The 17,670-nt window shown below is 47.0% G+C and overlaps 1 protein-coding gene across 2 annotated transcripts in view; it reads right to left on the bottom strand.

Moving 5' to 3' along the window:
• NSD1 (nuclear receptor binding SET domain protein 1) overlaps positions 1–17,670 on the bottom strand; it is a 61,227-nt gene that overhangs the window by 12,652 nt on the left and 30,905 nt on the right. For both annotated transcript variants that reach the window (XM_032125112.1, XM_032125111.1), the window contains exons 9-21: positions 17,147–17,216; positions 16,698–16,816; positions 12,925–13,068; positions 12,382–12,505; positions 11,398–11,598; positions 9,809–9,988; positions 9,322–9,478; positions 8,813–9,018; positions 8,181–8,293; positions 5,458–5,727; positions 4,068–4,184; positions 2,782–2,923; positions 2,278–2,384 (exon numbers count right to left, since the gene is read on the bottom strand). In XM_032125112.1, the coding sequence (XP_031981003.1) occupies positions 2,278–2,384; positions 2,782–2,923; positions 4,068–4,184; positions 5,458–5,727; positions 8,181–8,293; positions 8,813–9,018; positions 9,322–9,478; positions 9,809–9,988; positions 11,398–11,598; positions 12,382–12,505; positions 12,925–13,068; positions 16,698–16,816; positions 17,147–17,216 (1,950 nt within the window). The remainder of the gene's footprint in view (positions 1–2,277; positions 2,385–2,781; positions 2,924–4,067; positions 4,185–5,457; positions 5,728–8,180; positions 8,294–8,812; positions 9,019–9,321; positions 9,479–9,808; positions 9,989–11,397; positions 11,599–12,381; positions 12,506–12,924; positions 13,069–16,697; positions 16,817–17,146; positions 17,217–17,670) is intronic.

The following is a 17,670-nucleotide window of genomic DNA, read 5'->3' on the forward strand; positions in this document are numbered from 1 at the left end:
CTCATGGTGCATTTGTTTCTGCTGTTACCCTCCAAGTGTGTGCTGTGGAATATCCAATCTCCATTCCCCCTATACTCAGTTATTGCCTTGCAACTGCCCCATCCTCTCACTCTCCCACACCAATGACAACTGACCTCTGTGTCATCACTACAATTAAATTATCTGTGTAGTGAAATAACTGCAGCTGGAGCCAGGACCAGCAACTAAATGGTTTCAGTGCTCTCTCCTCTGGCCTAAGGCTTCCTCCAACCCTGCTCTTCCAACTTCCCCCTCCAAACCAGGCTGAGCCTCCCACTGTGCCAAACACTCAACTCCACAAAGCTGATGCTTCTTGCCCCCAGTCCTGACCTTATCAAAGCACTATCAGATTAGTTTATCTAAGGAGACATGAACTAAATTCTATGCCATTTTCTACATCTCTTTTGTGTTCAAATATGTGCTCTCCATGCTGGACATCTGTGTGTGCTGAGACAATGCCTATGAAGCAATTTTTACATTCTTTATTCTGCATAAATATCGTGCATAATGTTTTCATCACCAAAACATTTAAAAACCTTGGTGTCCAAACGTACAATTTCAGAACTCTGCAGGGGGCTATCGAGCTTTCCTGTCACCAAGGAGTTACATCTCTTGATTGTTTCAGTCCCCTTCACATGTGGATTTTTCTGCTTTCATACCAACACTCCCCCTGACAATGGGGACAAGCCAGGCCTTTCTTATCACTGAAAATGCAGGCACTGAAATGCCTCCACCTAAACTATGCCACCGATTCTCGGTGCCTAGTTCCTCGGCCATCTAATTACAAAGAGAACAAGAAAATCCCTTCACAGCTAATTTGAATGTCTAAGAGAGGTCTAACAGCTGGACTAAGCAATTCCCACTTGCTCCCTGCAGTACAATAGACTCCCAAACATTCTTCAACACTCCCAGTTAGAAGGCACTTTTAAGAGTGAACTTGAGTATAATCAGTTTTGTCTTGCTGTATCTTCAGGAAGCTTAAAAATGCATCTACTGTGAGAAGAATTTTTTTTAAAAACCACCCCAAGGTACTGTTTTCTGGGTATTGTTTCTTAGCCCATCTCATCAAGATGGAATGAGTTGCCTCAGATATCACAATGGAACATGAATGCCAACTAAAGGGCACCTTTCTCTGATTTCCATCGTGCAACCTGCAATTTCAAGGCAAAAATGACAGTCAAGCCATGTGTAACATAGGGGCAGCACAAAATCAATTGAACTTCAAACCGAAACCCGAAAAAGAACTAAATACATCAGATGTGCAATTCACCTCATCTATCAACTTCTGAAGACATCAATTTTTTATTTTTGTAAGTTAATTTTTCTGCAGAACTAATCTCTGGAGAATTCATAAAGCCTTCCCTATATACTGATGGGGCTGAACAACTGTGCTGCTGGAGATTTTTAACCCTTAACTGTGGACACGGCAGGATCCACATGCCAGAGCAGAGGGATTACAGACTGATTTGGTGAAGCACTTGTAACAGACCAACAGCTGAGACATAGATTTAGCGGGTGACAGCTGGGAACTCGGCCAACTGCTCCTGTTATTTCCTTTTCCCAGCGAGAAGCAGCTCACACAAGGAGGTAATTGAAATCAATTCCTGTTACTGCAACATTACAGTTACAAATCGAAGCCCTCAAAAAGTCAGTGAGTTCTAAAAGCTGGTGGTTTTTCTCCTGCAGATATGGCAAATATCTTGTGTCTGTCTGATGTGAAAAAATTGGTCACTTCATTAAAAGCAGAATAAAACCAAGAACTTTACTGCAGACTAGATGGTGAGATAGCAGCCTTCTGGCTCTAAAGCAATTTCAGTCTGAAGGAATGTGTTTGCTGGCCTTCTATGCATGCTCACAATTTACTCAAGCCTTTACTTTGGGAAATGGCCTAAGCTGTGTTTTCTTGGTTATCTGATGAAGTCTTTCCCATGCCTGTCCTTTGCTCCTCTAGTGCTATGGAAATTGTCATGATAAGAAATAGAAAATTTTTTTTAAAAGTGAAAAAAAGAAAAATCTTTCTTTTAAAAGATTCTTTCAGTGTAAAAGAAAACTTCCTGTCATTATTTATAGCAACTCTGATAACTGAAGACTTGTTCTCTCAGAATGGAAACTCGAACATTTAACTCATTTCAAGCACTGTTCCCATGGCCACACTGAAAAGATGATCTCTTCAACCTGAAACCTCTGCAACCAATGAATGATACACATCTATGCAAAGAGGTGATTTGGAAGAACAGAAGCTTAAAGGATGCATCATACCTTTGGCCTTACTCCTAGGAAGCCACTGCAGTTTGGGGCACCACATTTACAAACGGTCTTCCCATTTCCCAAACACTCCAGATTGTAGTTGAAAGTCAGCTCAGTCCCTGGCACAAAAGCAGATCGAAACCAAGCAAGTTGTTAATGAATTACAGGGTGGAACATTTTACTGCTGAAGTAAAAGCACTTTTTAAATATCATGTCACAAATGACTGCCACTTCTACACAAGGACACCATAGATACCCACAGATCTGTGTGGAGTAAAAATTCAGTGCAAGCCCTCACTCACACCACATTTTACAACTAAAAAGGACATCGACCCTGTAGAGGGGCCCTGTATCAACCTTCACTGATACCACAGCTGTGTTTTGTGCTGCTAATTAAGTCTCATGAACGCCTGTATGAAAACAAAAATTAAAGCCCTTCCCAGGGAGCTACAAACCCTCCCTTTTCCTTACAGAACCCCCAGAGGCTACTGCAGGCATTGACAGTGTGTTCCTTACCAGCTTTGATATTTACAAGTGCGAAGAGCCCGACCCGAGTGTCGCCATTCACACACCATTTCTGAGTCTCACAGTTGGGCTGGCAGCAATGGTTCATGAACCGAGCATAGTTGCCCTTTGGCCCAGCATCAATGATTCGATCCTGGAATTGCAAAAAAACCCCAGAAAACCACATTTCAATCAACTGTCAACAACTGTAATCAACCAGCTCTGATGCCTCTGGCAATACAGCCTCCTGCACATCATCTTCCTCTTCAAAGACACACGGCTCCTGAACAGCCAGGACAGTGCCACTGCTGCTTTCTGGGAAACAAGTTCTCCCTGTGGCATCAGTACTGGGTAAACACCACCCCAGCACACTTCCAAGGAAGTGCTTGTGGCTCCAGGCCCCAACTTCTGCTTAAAAGCAAAATTGCAGTTCCTATTTCTTGCATGTCAGTGTATAGAAGGAAAACAGGAAGAGTGTGTAAGGTGAGGTACACTTGTGCACAGCTTGTTACTGAGCTGGAGAGGAGAAGGAAGCTGCAACTGAGATTTGCTTTTGTAGTAATGAGGGAGATATTAACACTTGGGTCTGCCCCATCAGCCAGACGAGGAGAACAAGATATGGTCAGTGTGAACTTGCAGCAGGATGAGAGGAAAGATATAAAGCAGTCACTGTTATCCTGTCCCACACTCAACAGCTTCCACCCCATGTCTGCTTTCATGGTTTCCTTCTCATCTTTCCACGGCTGAGTGACAAAGTGTGGAAAGCAGATGACAAAACCACTTAAACCTCTGAAAATCAGGAGCTCATAGCAACAACCTGGCCTGCACTGGGGAGCCTGTGGGTGTAAGGAAATCCATCACTATTGAGAACAGCAGGACCTGAGATCTGAACTTCAATGAAGGTCTTGTTGTGCCTGTAACTTACATGTCTGAGGGCTGATGCCTCTTCTGGCACACACCAGCCCCATTCTGGGCTCTCCAAGGTTCAGCTGCTGGGAAGGATCCCAATGTTCCCAAATTCACCCTGTTATGCTGAAGCAGGATCTATGGTCCTCAGCCAACTGTCCTCACCTCTTCTGAGCAAACTCCAATGATGTCTGCTCAGACTTTCCTCCTAATCCTAATACCCATCCTGAAGCTCCTCTACGACATGTTAATTCATTTAGTCATTTCAGAGGAAATGCAGACCAGCTCATCAGCAATGCTTAGCACCTTTTTACTAGATGGAGTTATCATGCCCTCCTTCCCATCTTTTTACTTCTGCCTAGGACCCTGGCCAAGAGATTCCTTCCACATACCTTATCCAGTGTCAACATGTAGAAATTGGTAATGTCATGCTCCTGAGCATAGCGGATTCGGGCTCGGCACTCCTCTTCATCAATTAGCTCCCCAACATACTCATTAACAAATTCACCCTGCCAGACAGAAAACAACAACCTGATAAGACAAGATAAATTATCTGCAGGATGGAGGGACGTCCACCTTTGTGTTAGAATTTAGCTCCTGTTTCCTTCCTAAAAATCCCTCTCTGTGCTTTGCAGCCAGTTTGATCTATTACCTTCACCAAGAGCCCTGAACCATACATCCGTTTCACATGCTCAGATAACTCAAATTAAATAAAAAACTAAGACCATCAGGTTATTCTGGGTGCCAAAAAAAAAAAGAATTAGCATCCAGGGACAGCACAGAAGTTAACCACAAGAACAGCACTTTGCTGCAAAGCTCAAAGCACTGCCCTAATTGCATTCCAACTGGAAACAATATCCCTTTGGGGACCAACCACATGGAGCAGCAGGATGCACCTGGGGCACCTGCTCCTGCAGTGAATCCATGGAGCTCTCCTGTGGTGAAGTACTGCAGAGACCATAATCCAGCCATTAAAGAGAACCCCAGCTCTGCTACAGTGGGGCTAATAGGTCCTCCCACTAAATAACTGAGTGTTTCTGTTTCCAGACTGTCTGCTGAAAGTGAAACAAACACATGGAGTGGCAGAAGCATCCTTTAACTTATGGCACAGCAGGCAGCAAAGTTTTCAACAGGACAGACTCACATTTTGCCTCTTCTATCAAGGCCTCCCTCTTATCATGTCATCCCTACTCCTTTTTCAGACATTCTTCCCCTACTATCCTAATAGTTCTCTGTTTCACTTCATCCTTTATTAGCTTTGGGGTTCTTTTGGCTTTAACATTCCTCCTCCTTTGTTTAGCACAGATGTGTGTCCAAAGAACTACTATTCTTTGCATTTAAAAAATACATACAAGTGTTTTAGGTGGAGATAATCAGTTTCATCAGTAATAACAGCCATTTCAAAGACACTGCCCTTTTGTAAGATCCAAGCCCTGCTTCCTGTTTCTGACACAAGATTATCATGCTGGAAAACACTGGCTAGTCAAGAATGGGGGGGAGGAATAATCGCTGTTCCCCATCTGGAAATCCTGAGTACTGTCCCATCATTCTTACAAGCAGACTGACCAAGCAATCTTACCCTGTGGCACATCAACGTGCAAACCATTTTCTTGGTCAGCTGAGCCCAAAACACTCTTGCCAAGACTGGAAAGAGTAAATTCATCTTTTTTTTTTCTAAATGGCATTCTACAACAAGAAGTCTCCTTCAAATTCAGCTTTCAAACCAACAATGATCAACAGAGAGGCGGGCAAGAGAAAGTGACATAGAGAGAGTGTACGTACCTTCCTGATGTCTGTTTTGGCCTGCAAGCCCCAGCCTCGTGCCAGCGTGCGGAAGATCTGTACCTCAGGGTACTGGCGCTTGGAGAAGCACTGGTTCTGGCAGCGCTCGCCAGCAGGACACACCATGGGGTGGCACTCGTAGAGCAACATGCGGTTGATGCACTCGGAGTCCAGGCCGCAGGGGTTCTCGTCTGTGGGTTTGCAGTTGCACCGTGGAATCTCGGACAGGTCTGCAGTGAAGATCTGCACCTTTCCCACTGGCCGGTTCACCTTCAATGCACATGAAGGACGTGAGCTCTTGGGAACTACAGGTTACCCTGACAGGCACTTCTATACTCCACCCTTGCCTATGAGCTGACAGGCTGCAGTGACTTAGTGACAGCGAGGGGTGGAAGGACACAAGTACAGGCACAGCTGTACTTCTGGGAATGCTATTTTGAGAGGCAGAAGGTTAGAGGAAAGAGCTCAGGAGGATGCAGGTTCCGCATTAGCATCACCTGGTGCAGTGTGTATTTTGTGACCCTGGAAGGGTGAGAGGCTGCCAGGTGTTCCCCTCCCATCATCGCTGTGCCCACATCCAGCTCAGGTGGCCTACCCAGTGCTCTTGCTGGGCACACACCACCCCTGTGATCAGCACCAAACCACTTTCTGCACCAAACTGCACCTTTCCCAGTCTGAGTGTCAGGTGCTTTTCCTCAGCTTTCCCTTACTGCCCTGCTTTTTCAATGTTACCTTCAAGATGGTTTGTGCTCTCAGCTGTCACATCTGTGACAGAAGGCCTACCACACAGTTACCTCCCTACCCAACTGTCCTGCAGATGTAAATGGAAGCCAAACCAGACAAGGCTGGGGTTGGAAGGCCCAAAGAGGAGCTCAGAGTTAAGCCAAGGAGCTCTCTAAAAACCGCTCCAGAAGGAAGCAGAGTGCAGCACCAGGTGGAGAAGCGACTGGCGTGTCTGTGGCATGAGCTGGGTCCTTGGGGTTTGGTTAAAGGCAGCGAACGCTGAAAAGCAGGCAACAGAGAGTCAGGACTTTGGAGAGAGACACTGAAGAAAAGCTCCTTGCTGTTCTTTCCCTTGGTGAGCCACTGTCCCACTTTCCTCTCCCAGAACACGAAAGGAAGGGATTTGAGCAAAACTATTCCAGCCTCCAGGTAAGTTACCAGGTCCCACCCACAGTTTCCACACTGACAGCCTGACTGAGGTTGGCCCAGTCCTGATCTCCCTTTCTTCAAATGCAAACTCTGCAGAAATCCCTCATTAATCTCTTCAACAGTCTCCTCCACCTGCCTTCCAGAACTGTGTTCCACCTCCAACCTTCCTTGTCACTCAGGTTCCCATCTCTTACCCAGACTCGTCATCTCATTAAGAGTGGCAAGACTCCCAGGATTAGGTCAGTCCACCACTGGCACTGCTCTGGCACTGCCATTTCACACCACACATGCCCAGCACACCTGCCCTACTCTCTGAGGCACTGCTGGAACAAAACCAAAACAGGGCAGTGCTTGGACTAGTCACAAGCCTGACATGACGAAGGATCCCAAGTGTATTTTGCGTGTTCTTTGGGATGGACCTTGAGGTGCTGATCTCCTTAGAAGGAGTAGACACAACCAGCTTCAGCATTCCACCCTGAAGCCTTCTCCAGTTCACCATCTGCTCCTGCAAACTGTTGTGCTTTCAGAGAGACAAACAGCTTGCACCCAGACCTCAGAAGAGCTGCCATGACTAATGACCACAACCGTCATTATTTATATAAAAGGGTATTTCAAAGGCTCTAAACTGCTTCCAAAGTTCCTTCATGTTGCGGCCAGAGAGGCCTAAAAATAGCTATAATGAGAAACTACTTCCTCCACTGAAGCTGCCTGGCCCATACTGCTGCTACACCATTCAGTTGTGCTCTTTACACCGCACAGTAACTCATGCAGGATATACCTGCCTGCCTGGAAATCCTAGCTAGATACAAAAAGTGCCAGAAATCAGTTAAGCTTTCATATTTTGCCATGTAAAAAAGGGAAGGAGCAGACAGAAGCAATAAAAAAAGAACACAGTCCCTGAATCAATGGGTTTCTGGTCAGTTGGGATCCACTTCCCAGACACAGGCACATGCTTGGCCCCAGTGCTCCTCTCAAGTCACTTCCATCCTGTAGGACTTCCAGTGCTGCTCCAATTCTAACTCAGTAATAATAATAATAACTAACAGCCCTTAACATGAATAGTTCCCCAAAACTGAGGAAGAGGGCTGCTATTGCAGCCTGTACACCTGCTTCAGTATTTCTGTTCAGCCACCAACTGATACAGAGATACAAAACAATAGCAGAGGTGATACAAGATACTGTGGGTTACCTCCACACAGCCTTGCTGCACTGCACCCTGACCACCTCCTGTCCTGCACCACCTGGTTTGCCCATCTTGCCACCAGCAGCACGGAGCATTTGACCATACTGAGCATTACCAGCCCTCTCCCCTGAGTTCTCAAGGTAGAGAGACACTTCCTTCAGACCACACAACTGACATGGACAGCACAGACATGACCAGATCTGTTCCAGAAAATCAGAGCACCTCTGTTACTGCTGCCCAGCTTGCTGAGGATGGAAAGAGGATCAAAGAAGCCTTCAAGAACAGCCAGACACCCAAACATCAGAAATGTTTCTGTATACCTGTAAATCACCTGCACCGACAGCTCAAGACTTGTCTTCCACACCTGCCCCCCACCACCTCCCCTCACCTTGATGTGTTTGTAGGGAGGAGGTTTCTTGTCATTCTTTTTATCTTCCTGAAGTTGTCTCAGTTCTTTCTGTGCCTTCAACTCTTCAAATCTCACAGCAGCCTCCTGAAGAGCTAAGTGAGAAAACAGGCTGTGTTATGAGGAACTCCCTCTTGCTCAAACAGAGCTGGGCAGCCAGTGTCCACCCAGTGCTCCCAAGGTTCAACAGAGGAGGGTGAAAAAAAAGGCCAGTGCAGCAGGGAAGTGCAGAAATTACAGTCAGGGGCCTGCCCATGGGTGATGAAGCATCCCATCTGTTGGCTATCTTTGCCTGCCCTCTTGGGCAGAGATGCCAGGCAGCCGCATTCACAACTCTCAAGTGCACTTTTATATCAAGATAATGACTGTGTTACACAGAGGGAAGCTGACATGGCAGCAGCTCACTTGGATTTTGAGAGGGTATGTCAGAGCTGGAGAAGCATTTGTGATCTGCACACCCTTCTCCCTCTGTGGGATTCAAACACTCTGAGCATGCTGGATGATACACAAGCAGCAGCTCATTTCACTTCAGTTGTAAGAAGACATTTTTCTTGGCTACAAGAACGACACTTTTCCAAACAGGAATAAAGAGGGAAAGACCATGTACAAGTTACCTTTCTTGTATATGCCATCCACGCCCTTCCCCATCTTGTCTTTGCTGCTGACATCACCTTCCATGTAAGGGAACACACGAGCCTGGTGGGTCCACAGGTAGTCCTTGGAGCCGAAGAACAGCACAGGGAACTCACCGATGTCATGTTTCATTTTCTGGATGTTGACAGGAATTGTCCTAGGATGGCAAATCTCAGCTGGCCACCACCTGCAACACAGGAAAGGGCAGATGAAAAACCTCTGGCTTCCCCACTTCTAGCCACCTCAAAAGTATGCTACTGCATGGAGACATGGGAAAAAGTGTGTGAGGGCTACCAGCAAGGCTGGTGGGGAGAAAAGAGACTACTGGAGGAGGAAAGCTCACATTTTACCATTTTTTGCAAGCTGTGTGCATGCAAAAAAGCCAGAGGCTGCTGCACTGAACCCTGCAGAGAGGAGCAGCTTCTCACCTCGGTCACCATGAGCACTGCATGAAGAAGGATGGGGACAAGTCTGTTCTATCTTCACCTACCTGTAGCGCCCAACTTTCACCCAGACTACTTCTTTGTAGTGTGGCTTTTTGCCTGCCTTGCAATCATTACAATACCAGCTTCCCTCTGGCATCTCAATGTTTAGACACTCACGGTGAAACGCAGCCGGGCACGACTCACAGCATAAAAGGCTGCCCCCTGCAAAGAGAAGGAAGAGGAATTTATCAGTCACTGTGCAGAAGCCCTGCACTCCACATTTCCAGGCAGAGCTGGAAAAAGGCAATGATGGTCTCCTGCAAGCCCTTTTCTAAAGCTGGGCCCTACTCATGGTAAAAAAAGAACCCTTCTAAGGATCCAGAAAAGGTCCTAGCCTGAAGTTGGACTTATACATGGAAAGACAGGAAGGCAGTGTGTTCTCTGCAGTTCCCATTGGGACATTCTCGATGGGAAAAGCTTCTGCCCTTTGTAATGAATTCTTCCCAGGGCGTTGTTCCCTGGTGACAGGGGACCCAGCGCTGACCATCTCACCTTCCGAGCAGACAAAGCACCAGCTGACGTTGACGTGCTCGTGGTTGCGGCAGCCCCTGCGCGCGGTGAAGTGGTTGGGGCAGATGATGCTGTTGGAGGCCAGGACCACGGAGCCGGCAGCGAGGCAGAAGTCGTTGGAGTGATACGCGACCGGACACCGCACACAGCGCATCAGGCGACCTGGCACCACAACAGCCACAACACGTGAGCCTCTGCAGGATCACCACTCTTTCCTAATAAACTACACTCTGCTCATACCTAAGCTCAAAATGAGCTTTGGAGAAGGAAGCTGACCTTTAATTTTCATAGACCACCCATGATATACTCGCTGGATTCCTATTAAGTTATTTAATATAACTAAATAGATATACCATTATAAAATCTGTAATACATATACCATAGATAAAATTGTGTTATTTAGAAGTGAAAAAGCTCCTGCATGCCATGCAGAAACAGTTCAAGAGTTCACAGACTGGGACTGCTTCCTATCATACACAAATAATTACTAAATCAGCTCAGACAGTAATTACAGAGGGGGTGTTCCAAGTGCTTAGCTGCACATAATAAAATCAACCCATGGAGCTTCTGAAAACACCAGCACTTGCCTCTTGTTTATTAGATTTTACCCTGAAATTCCAGAACTTCCAGGCAATTCAGACTTCCCTACAGGCCTAGTTTATGTGAGGTTTTTGAGAGCCCGTTTTCAGTTCCTCACAGCAGACTATAAACAGGAAGAAGAGGTGGGAGAAAAGGGGTAAATGTGACCACTGAGAAGCAGCAGCCAATCAACAAATGTTCAGTGGGGAAGTGGCCAGCTGTGGGCTGCAGGCTTTAGGCCTTGGTGTTGTTTTCTACACCAAATACTGATACATGGGGGCAAAAAAGCCAGCTTTAACACAGACCCTGAGAATAAAAACAGAGCTGGTCTTATTGTTACTTGTCTTAAGATACCAAGGATTTAAAGAAAGACAGTTTTAGAAGCAAACATACACAGCAATCACAGAAGTTTCAAGTCTGATCATGTGAGATAAAGGTCAAGGTATTGCTGCAAACAGCTCAAACAAATGTTTGCCTGGGAAGCTTAGCCCAAGGGTGTCTCCACTACAAGATGAGAGTTTACATAGGAAAAAAAGGTTAAGTAGAAGAATGTCATAGTTTGCCCTGTGCTGCTCTGGATGCCTCTGTGTTGACAGCCCATGCTGCTAAGCAAGGCACCATCTGCAGCAGCAGCACAGTGAGGAGCAGGTGGGAGAAACACAAGCGTGTCTGTACAGCTCCAGAGATTTACTCAAAAAACCACTGAGGCCTGAGGCAAGGCTGGGCATGCAGGAATCCAAGCTTCTGGACAGCCTGAGAACATTCCAGCTGCCATGTCCGACCATGGGGAGTGCTGCTGAGCCTCACACTCTGACACCACCCCTTCCACTCCCCTGGGAGCAGCTACTCCTCAGCAAACACAGCCTGCGCTGTGGCAAGGACACAAAGGCAACAACACAAAGAAGTGGTGAACCAGGTAAACCACAGTGGACATGAAACAAAGAAAAACCATGTGACTGCACCCCCCAGACCACCCTGGAGGACTCGGGTACCTTTAGAGGCGGAGATGTTTGCTGGGTTAGCAGCATGGCAGGTCATGCAGATGTGCAGGGAGCAGCGGAAGCCCTTGTTCTGCATGACTGTGGGTGGGTATTTCTGAATGCAGGCTTCGTGGTAATACTTCCCACAGAGGGGCAGCAAGCAGCGCTTCACATCCTCCCCACAGCTCTTGCACACAAAGCAGGTGTGGACCCCTGGAGAAAGAGCAACACACCGGTCACACAGGAGGGCTAAATGAGGACCTGATGCTGTCACCAGGCTGCCTAAGAGCACAGCACAACTTCCCAGCCTGCTGCACCCATCCCAGAGCACAGGTCTCTGCACCAGGCTGGTTTTGCCTGAAGCTGCAGTAGAACTCCAGATCAAAATAAATATTATTATAGCTGGCACTTCAGGTCAGGGAAAAAAGAAAATTAAAAAAAAAAAAAAATCAATAACCCTACTTTGACATTTCCCCCTTTTCAGCTAGCATCAGACTTATCCTCCCCACCAGCCCCCTTTCCCTAGTTCCAGATAAGAATTTGCCCCTCTTTCCCACCAGATTCTGGACATTCACTTCTTAGCACTTCACTTGTCTGAATCAATACTAAGGCCAGTTAATATTTAAATCCATTATTAATAGCTTCAAACTGAAAAATAGTAGGTTAGATTAAACATCAGGAAAAAATTCTTCCCTGTGAGGTTGGTGAGGCCCTGGCACAGGCTGCCCAGAGAAGCTGTGGCTGCCCTATCCCAGGCTGGACAGGGCTTAGAGCAACCTGGTCTAGTGGAAGGTGCCCCTGCCCATGGCAGGGGGGTGGAATTTGATGATCTTTAAGGTCTCTTCCAACCCAAACCAGTCTGTGATCCTACGATTCTACTTAGAAAGTCATTATCAGACATCAAACCAATAATCTGAGGACTGAGAGCTAGTTAGCAGCCCTACAGCAGGCACATCACTCCAGGTAAGCCCACAGCACTCACAGAAGCTGCCCTACCTGTGGAACACTCATTGCAGATGAATTTGCCCTTTGGCATCTCGGAGAGCCCAAGGCACTGCAGGTGGAAAGCACCACAGCACTGAGCCTCGCACAGCAACAACTCCCCTGGCTTCTCACAGATCTGTGAGGAAAGAAACACAGTATCAGCTGGAGCAATTTCCTTCCCTGCAGCATCCCAGACAGCAGCAACGCCCTTGCTGGCCGAAATGCCAGCAGAGACCCCCTGGGGAAAAATGCTACATTTTCCTTGTGTCAATTAACTCAGGTAGTTTGTGTATAACCACTGCTGTTTACCATCGACTCCCTGATACCCCACACGGGCTAAAATGTATCTTACACCGGTCACATCTCCCTAACCTCTGTGAACTTTAAGAGGAAGAAAGGCTATTGCAGGGGAAATGCTTGCTACAGAGCACAAAAAGCTGGTTAATTCTACAATAAGTAATTGGAGGCTACCTGGGGTACCAGTGTGTCCCAGAACTTATACAAAAACACTTAACAGTGGGATAGTTTCATATAGATTTCTTCAAGAACACCTACCTGACACACATTCTCCTTGAGAGCTGCTCCTCCTCCACGCTCCCCCTGTATCTTTTTGGACGAAGGCACTCCATGGTCATTCTCTGACCCCTCCTCATGACCCTCTTTGGGGCTTGCAGCAGTCCCATGAACCGATGTCTCCCCCTTTAAAGAGAAACCCAGAATTAGGACTGTCAGTAGCTCCTGTCCTGACTTGGAAACTACAAATTCAGCCACTGAGCACTTAATGGGTTTGGCAGTTACTCTGTGTGATGTTACCCACCCTGGAGAGAACATCCCCCATACAAAATCCACCAAAAGAATTGCAGGAAAGGAAAGGAAAGGAAAGAGCTCTCAGTTTACTAGATGAATAAAAATACACACTCAATGCAATTATCTTCCTGTGCATAACCCCTCTGAGCAAGGAGTCAGCCCTGAATGGAAACACATCACGTAAGCTGAAGTCAGAAGCATCCCAGTATCTACTTGCACTGGAAACACAAATCAAAAACCTCAATCTTCATAGCACCTGTCACACACTAAATGAACTACACTTTTCCCCTACACTCATCTCAGCTTGTCCTAACCCATGTAAAATACAAACACAAAGGTACCTAAGGCCCATGTCAGTATGAAGAAGTCAGCCAACCCCAAAATGAGCAGCACAGCAGGGCATTTACACCCCATCCTGACCGAGGTGTGGAGTCTCCCACTGTCCTGTAAGAGTGTACAGCACTGCCCATAACATCTACTGGTGAAAGAGCATCCTAGGGAGAGGATGGGTTTCAAATTACAAAGGCCCAACCACACACTCATGGGCCAAGTCAGGGATCCTGCCCAGGCTTCCTACAGTGTCCACTTCCCACAATGTCCATGAGACCTGCCCAGGCACTGTTAAGAGGGAAGAACAGCAGGTATCCTAGAGACACTAGTTTCTACCACAAAATACAGCTGTCCTGCAGCTACACTTGGCAGTAGGGACACAGATTTTGTCAGGACAGGCAACTAAGAGCTAGGAAACACCATCCTGCCAGCTTCCAGCTCACTTGGGACATCTAGGGAACACTTCAGTGGCCTCACCAGCCCCAGCTGCCATACCAGAGTAGATACAATTTAAGGGCCATTAATGCAGCACCAAAGTGATGCCTATAACCAAGTGCTTTGAGCCAGAACATTTTAAGGACTCAGCCACTTTTTAATATGCCAGCTCACTGCAGGCAGCTGAGTGATCTCAGTGCACAGCTGCCAGCTCCTCTCTGGGTCACCAAGCTGTAGCCAGTGTACACCCAGACACAAACAGCACACCTGAGAGACACTGTGAGCAATTCAAACTGCTGGCAGAAGCAGCAGCCATCACTCCCACACCTCCAGGCCCGCTTGGTGCAGGGTGTCCAGCTAACGATCACGAGAGGGAGCTTTGCACCACTTTCTGTATGGGAGAGGCTCATCTGTGGCACTACTAAAGCTTCTAAGCTGAATAGCTGAATTGAATGCCTTTTGAACACATTGTAAGTCTGGGCAAAACAAGGACATAAAAACCTTCTAAAGTTTAAAGCTGGAAGAACCTGGAGCTAGTATTCTGCTCAGATAATGATGCTTTCTTTGCCTGGAACTGTTGTTTATTTCCTCTATTCCCTGAATGCGACAGTGTGATTGTATTTGGGGACACTTGAAAGCCATGTGCCTTCTGTGAAGCAATGATGCACAGATGCACTGAGGGTATATTGAAGCACACAATACAAAGATGAATGGTATAAACTGACTTTATTGAGAGAAAAAAAAAAAAAAAACAAAAAAGGCAAAGTCCCAACTACAGACTACTGCCAGTCCAACATACCTTAAGGAGTACAGCCTTGTTCTAACACTGCTCCCAGAACTGCACAGGGAAGGGATATCAGAACTAGGCAGGATGGGCAAGGCCCATCCTTTGGGAACACAGAAAAAGGCATTGCCACTCAAGGCCATCACTCAAGGACCTGTCACTGCTCCCCCTCCTTCCTCTGCCCAGCACAAGTACTGCAACGCTACGTACCTCCTGCAGAAAGAAGGGCTCATCCCAAGTCTTCTTCCAGAACTATCCCTGCTGCTGTGTCTGGCACAATCCCAAGGCCTGACCTGTTTTTTGGCACAGCCTAACCTTGGCTCCCAACCTTGACAACCATTTCAACAGCGTTTTCCATCCCGTTCTCTCAGCCTCTTGCTGTAATGTTGTAAATTGTTGCCCTGATGTAAATTTGCACTCCTGGCTCCACAGACAGGCAAGGTCAGAGAAAGCTGCTTAGCTCAGCCCAGACCAACAAGCTTTCCTCTGCCCTCTTTTCCTTGGAAGGCAGCTGGATTCAAGGCTTCACTGTGCTGTATCATCAGTCCATCTATTTTTTTCTAGCAAAGTGGACTTCCTTGCCCAGTGTGTGCAGTCATTGAGGGACCAGCATGGTCTGAATTCCACAGGAAACCACAATTGCATCTCGATAGCACCCCAATACTCACCAGAACTCCAAGCACTCACCTAAGCCAGGGGATGAACACCCACCACAGCAGCTAGAGAGACACAGTCACATAGAAATGGATGCTGCAAAGGTGCCAAGCATTGACTTTTTGGCATGGTTTACACCATACCTGACTTCTGGTACTCAACACAGATGTCTAAGGCTGGAGGCAGTTAAGACTGGGTTTCCTCTGCAGTGAGTGGTAGGTGCAGGATTCAGAGCCGTGGCCTAGATCTTTGTTGCTTTGAACTGCCCCTCTTTTCACAGAGAATTTGTTCTCTCTTAGTGGGTACAGCAGACAATATTAACTGACCCTGCCCAGCACTGGCAAAGGTATTTGTACAGGCTGTTTTAAAAACTATTCCAGCTGAGCACATTTCAGAAAGAACACCAATATCAGCACAGGATAGCTTACACAAACCAGGGGTATTACCCCTATTTATGAACTTTATCAGAAGTGTGCTTTCCAAAATGCAACAGGATGGCTGGAATGGTTTAAAGTGGTGTGAGGTTTGAGCTCACCTGGAAACTGTGTAACAACAACAAATAGAACAATATTTATCTGTAATTGGCTCCTGAAATACATACTGACTATCCTGCCTGCTGCTGAACCTGGGCCACTGGAAGTGACAGGCGATGGTGAGAGGCCCAGAGGTGTCCTGCCTCTCCCAGGAAGTCTTGCTTCCCCTACACTTGCTGATAACTGGCTCATTCCTAAAAGGCAAAATGTGCTTGTCAGAGATATTTGTACGCTGACCCTGCTGATAAATAGAAGAGGGAACTGCCCCAATTATCCCTTTCTGCTGGATGGCAGAATGCAATCAGAGGCTCTTGTGAGCAGTCACAGACAGTCCCCCCCAAGCCCCTCCAATGGGGTTCTTGGCTCACCGTGGTGTGCAGGTGCAAGCAGAAGGGGCTGAAGTCCAGTTTAGTGCTTGTGCTTCTTGCTGGTGTGTGAAAGGACAAGAGTCCCACCCCCAGAGAAGACCTTTTACAGCAGTTTGATTTTTCTGAGGTGCAAAGCAAGACGCCAGGCAAAACCTGGTTCCATGAGTTCAGAGCCTCTCTAACAGAGAATTAGCTGAGTAGCAGTTTGAAAACAGAGCCTGAGTTAAGCATCACTATAAAACAGCTGCTAGATCAAGAAGGTATCTTCAGCCTAACCCCAGCTCATGCAGCTGCATCAGTGGGACAAATTCCCAAATGACACGCCAAAAGATGCCTCTGGCTTAGGGCCTGCCAAATGCCCTGGGAAGTAGCAAACAGTTTATAGGGATGAAAACATGTAGGAAGACCCAACAGTACCTCAGAGTGTGGGGTCTCCCCCAGCCCCTCCTCATTTTTCTCCTTCTTGGAATGGACTGCAGCAGAGGTATGGCGCTGTCTCTTCCGCTTTCGCTGTTTCTCCAAGAGCTTTTCAGAAGCTGGGATGCAACAGAAAGACCATTCAAGGAAAATCCAGAAATAATTCCCTTGCTGCAGGTGACACCAGCAAATTCTGCAGCCTTTCTGAGAGCTTCAGGCTGGGTCCTGTATTCTTCGAGGGCCTAAGGGCTGGGGCAATACCAGCCTCTGAGTGCCTACTGGGCCCTCTGCCTTGCAACCATCAGAGAACCACCAGTTCATACTGGTTTAAGCAACTTTTGCTGGGCTGCTGAACACAGAACACCAAGCCCTTACACACACACACAGTGCCACAGGCACTGATCCAAATGTCACCAACAGTCTGCCCTGCTCTCCCTGCCTTCACTTACCTTCTCCCAGGTCCTGGAAGTGGGCTGGTGAGTAGAGCTCAGAGCTGTCACTCTCTGAAGGGCCAGTACCCTACAAACACACAAGAGAGAGAGTCAAGTCACCAGATGAAAACAGAGGCACACATTCCTCAGCCATGCAACCTTTTGGAATGACTGCAATGCCTAATTTACCATCCAGGTCATGAATTCATCAGTCATTAGAGATTTTCCAAGAAAACCTTTGGTTTGTGTGTGCGTGAGATAAATCACACATGTGAAAGTCTGTCTCTGGGCAGGCAGGAACGCAGAGTCTGATGTGTCTTGTGCTCATCAGCACCATTCACTGTTTCCTGTGCTCTCCCAAAAAGGCTGCTAATACTCTGTTAGGTGCTGGGAAAAGACACTCTCTTCTGAGTTTACACTTTTACAGACCTTAAGACTGAAATACACTGGCCTCTACATTACTGCAGTGGTGATAACTCTACTAAGACTGTGCCACACAAAGAATGAAAAACGAAAGAAGCATTGTTACTCAACTTTAGGAA

This window comes from Corvus moneduloides, chromosome 15 (genome assembly GCF_009650955.1).
Source record: "Corvus moneduloides isolate bCorMon1 chromosome 15, bCorMon1.pri, whole genome shotgun sequence".
Lineage (NCBI taxonomy): Eukaryota > Metazoa > Chordata > Aves > Passeriformes > Corvidae > Corvus > Corvus moneduloides.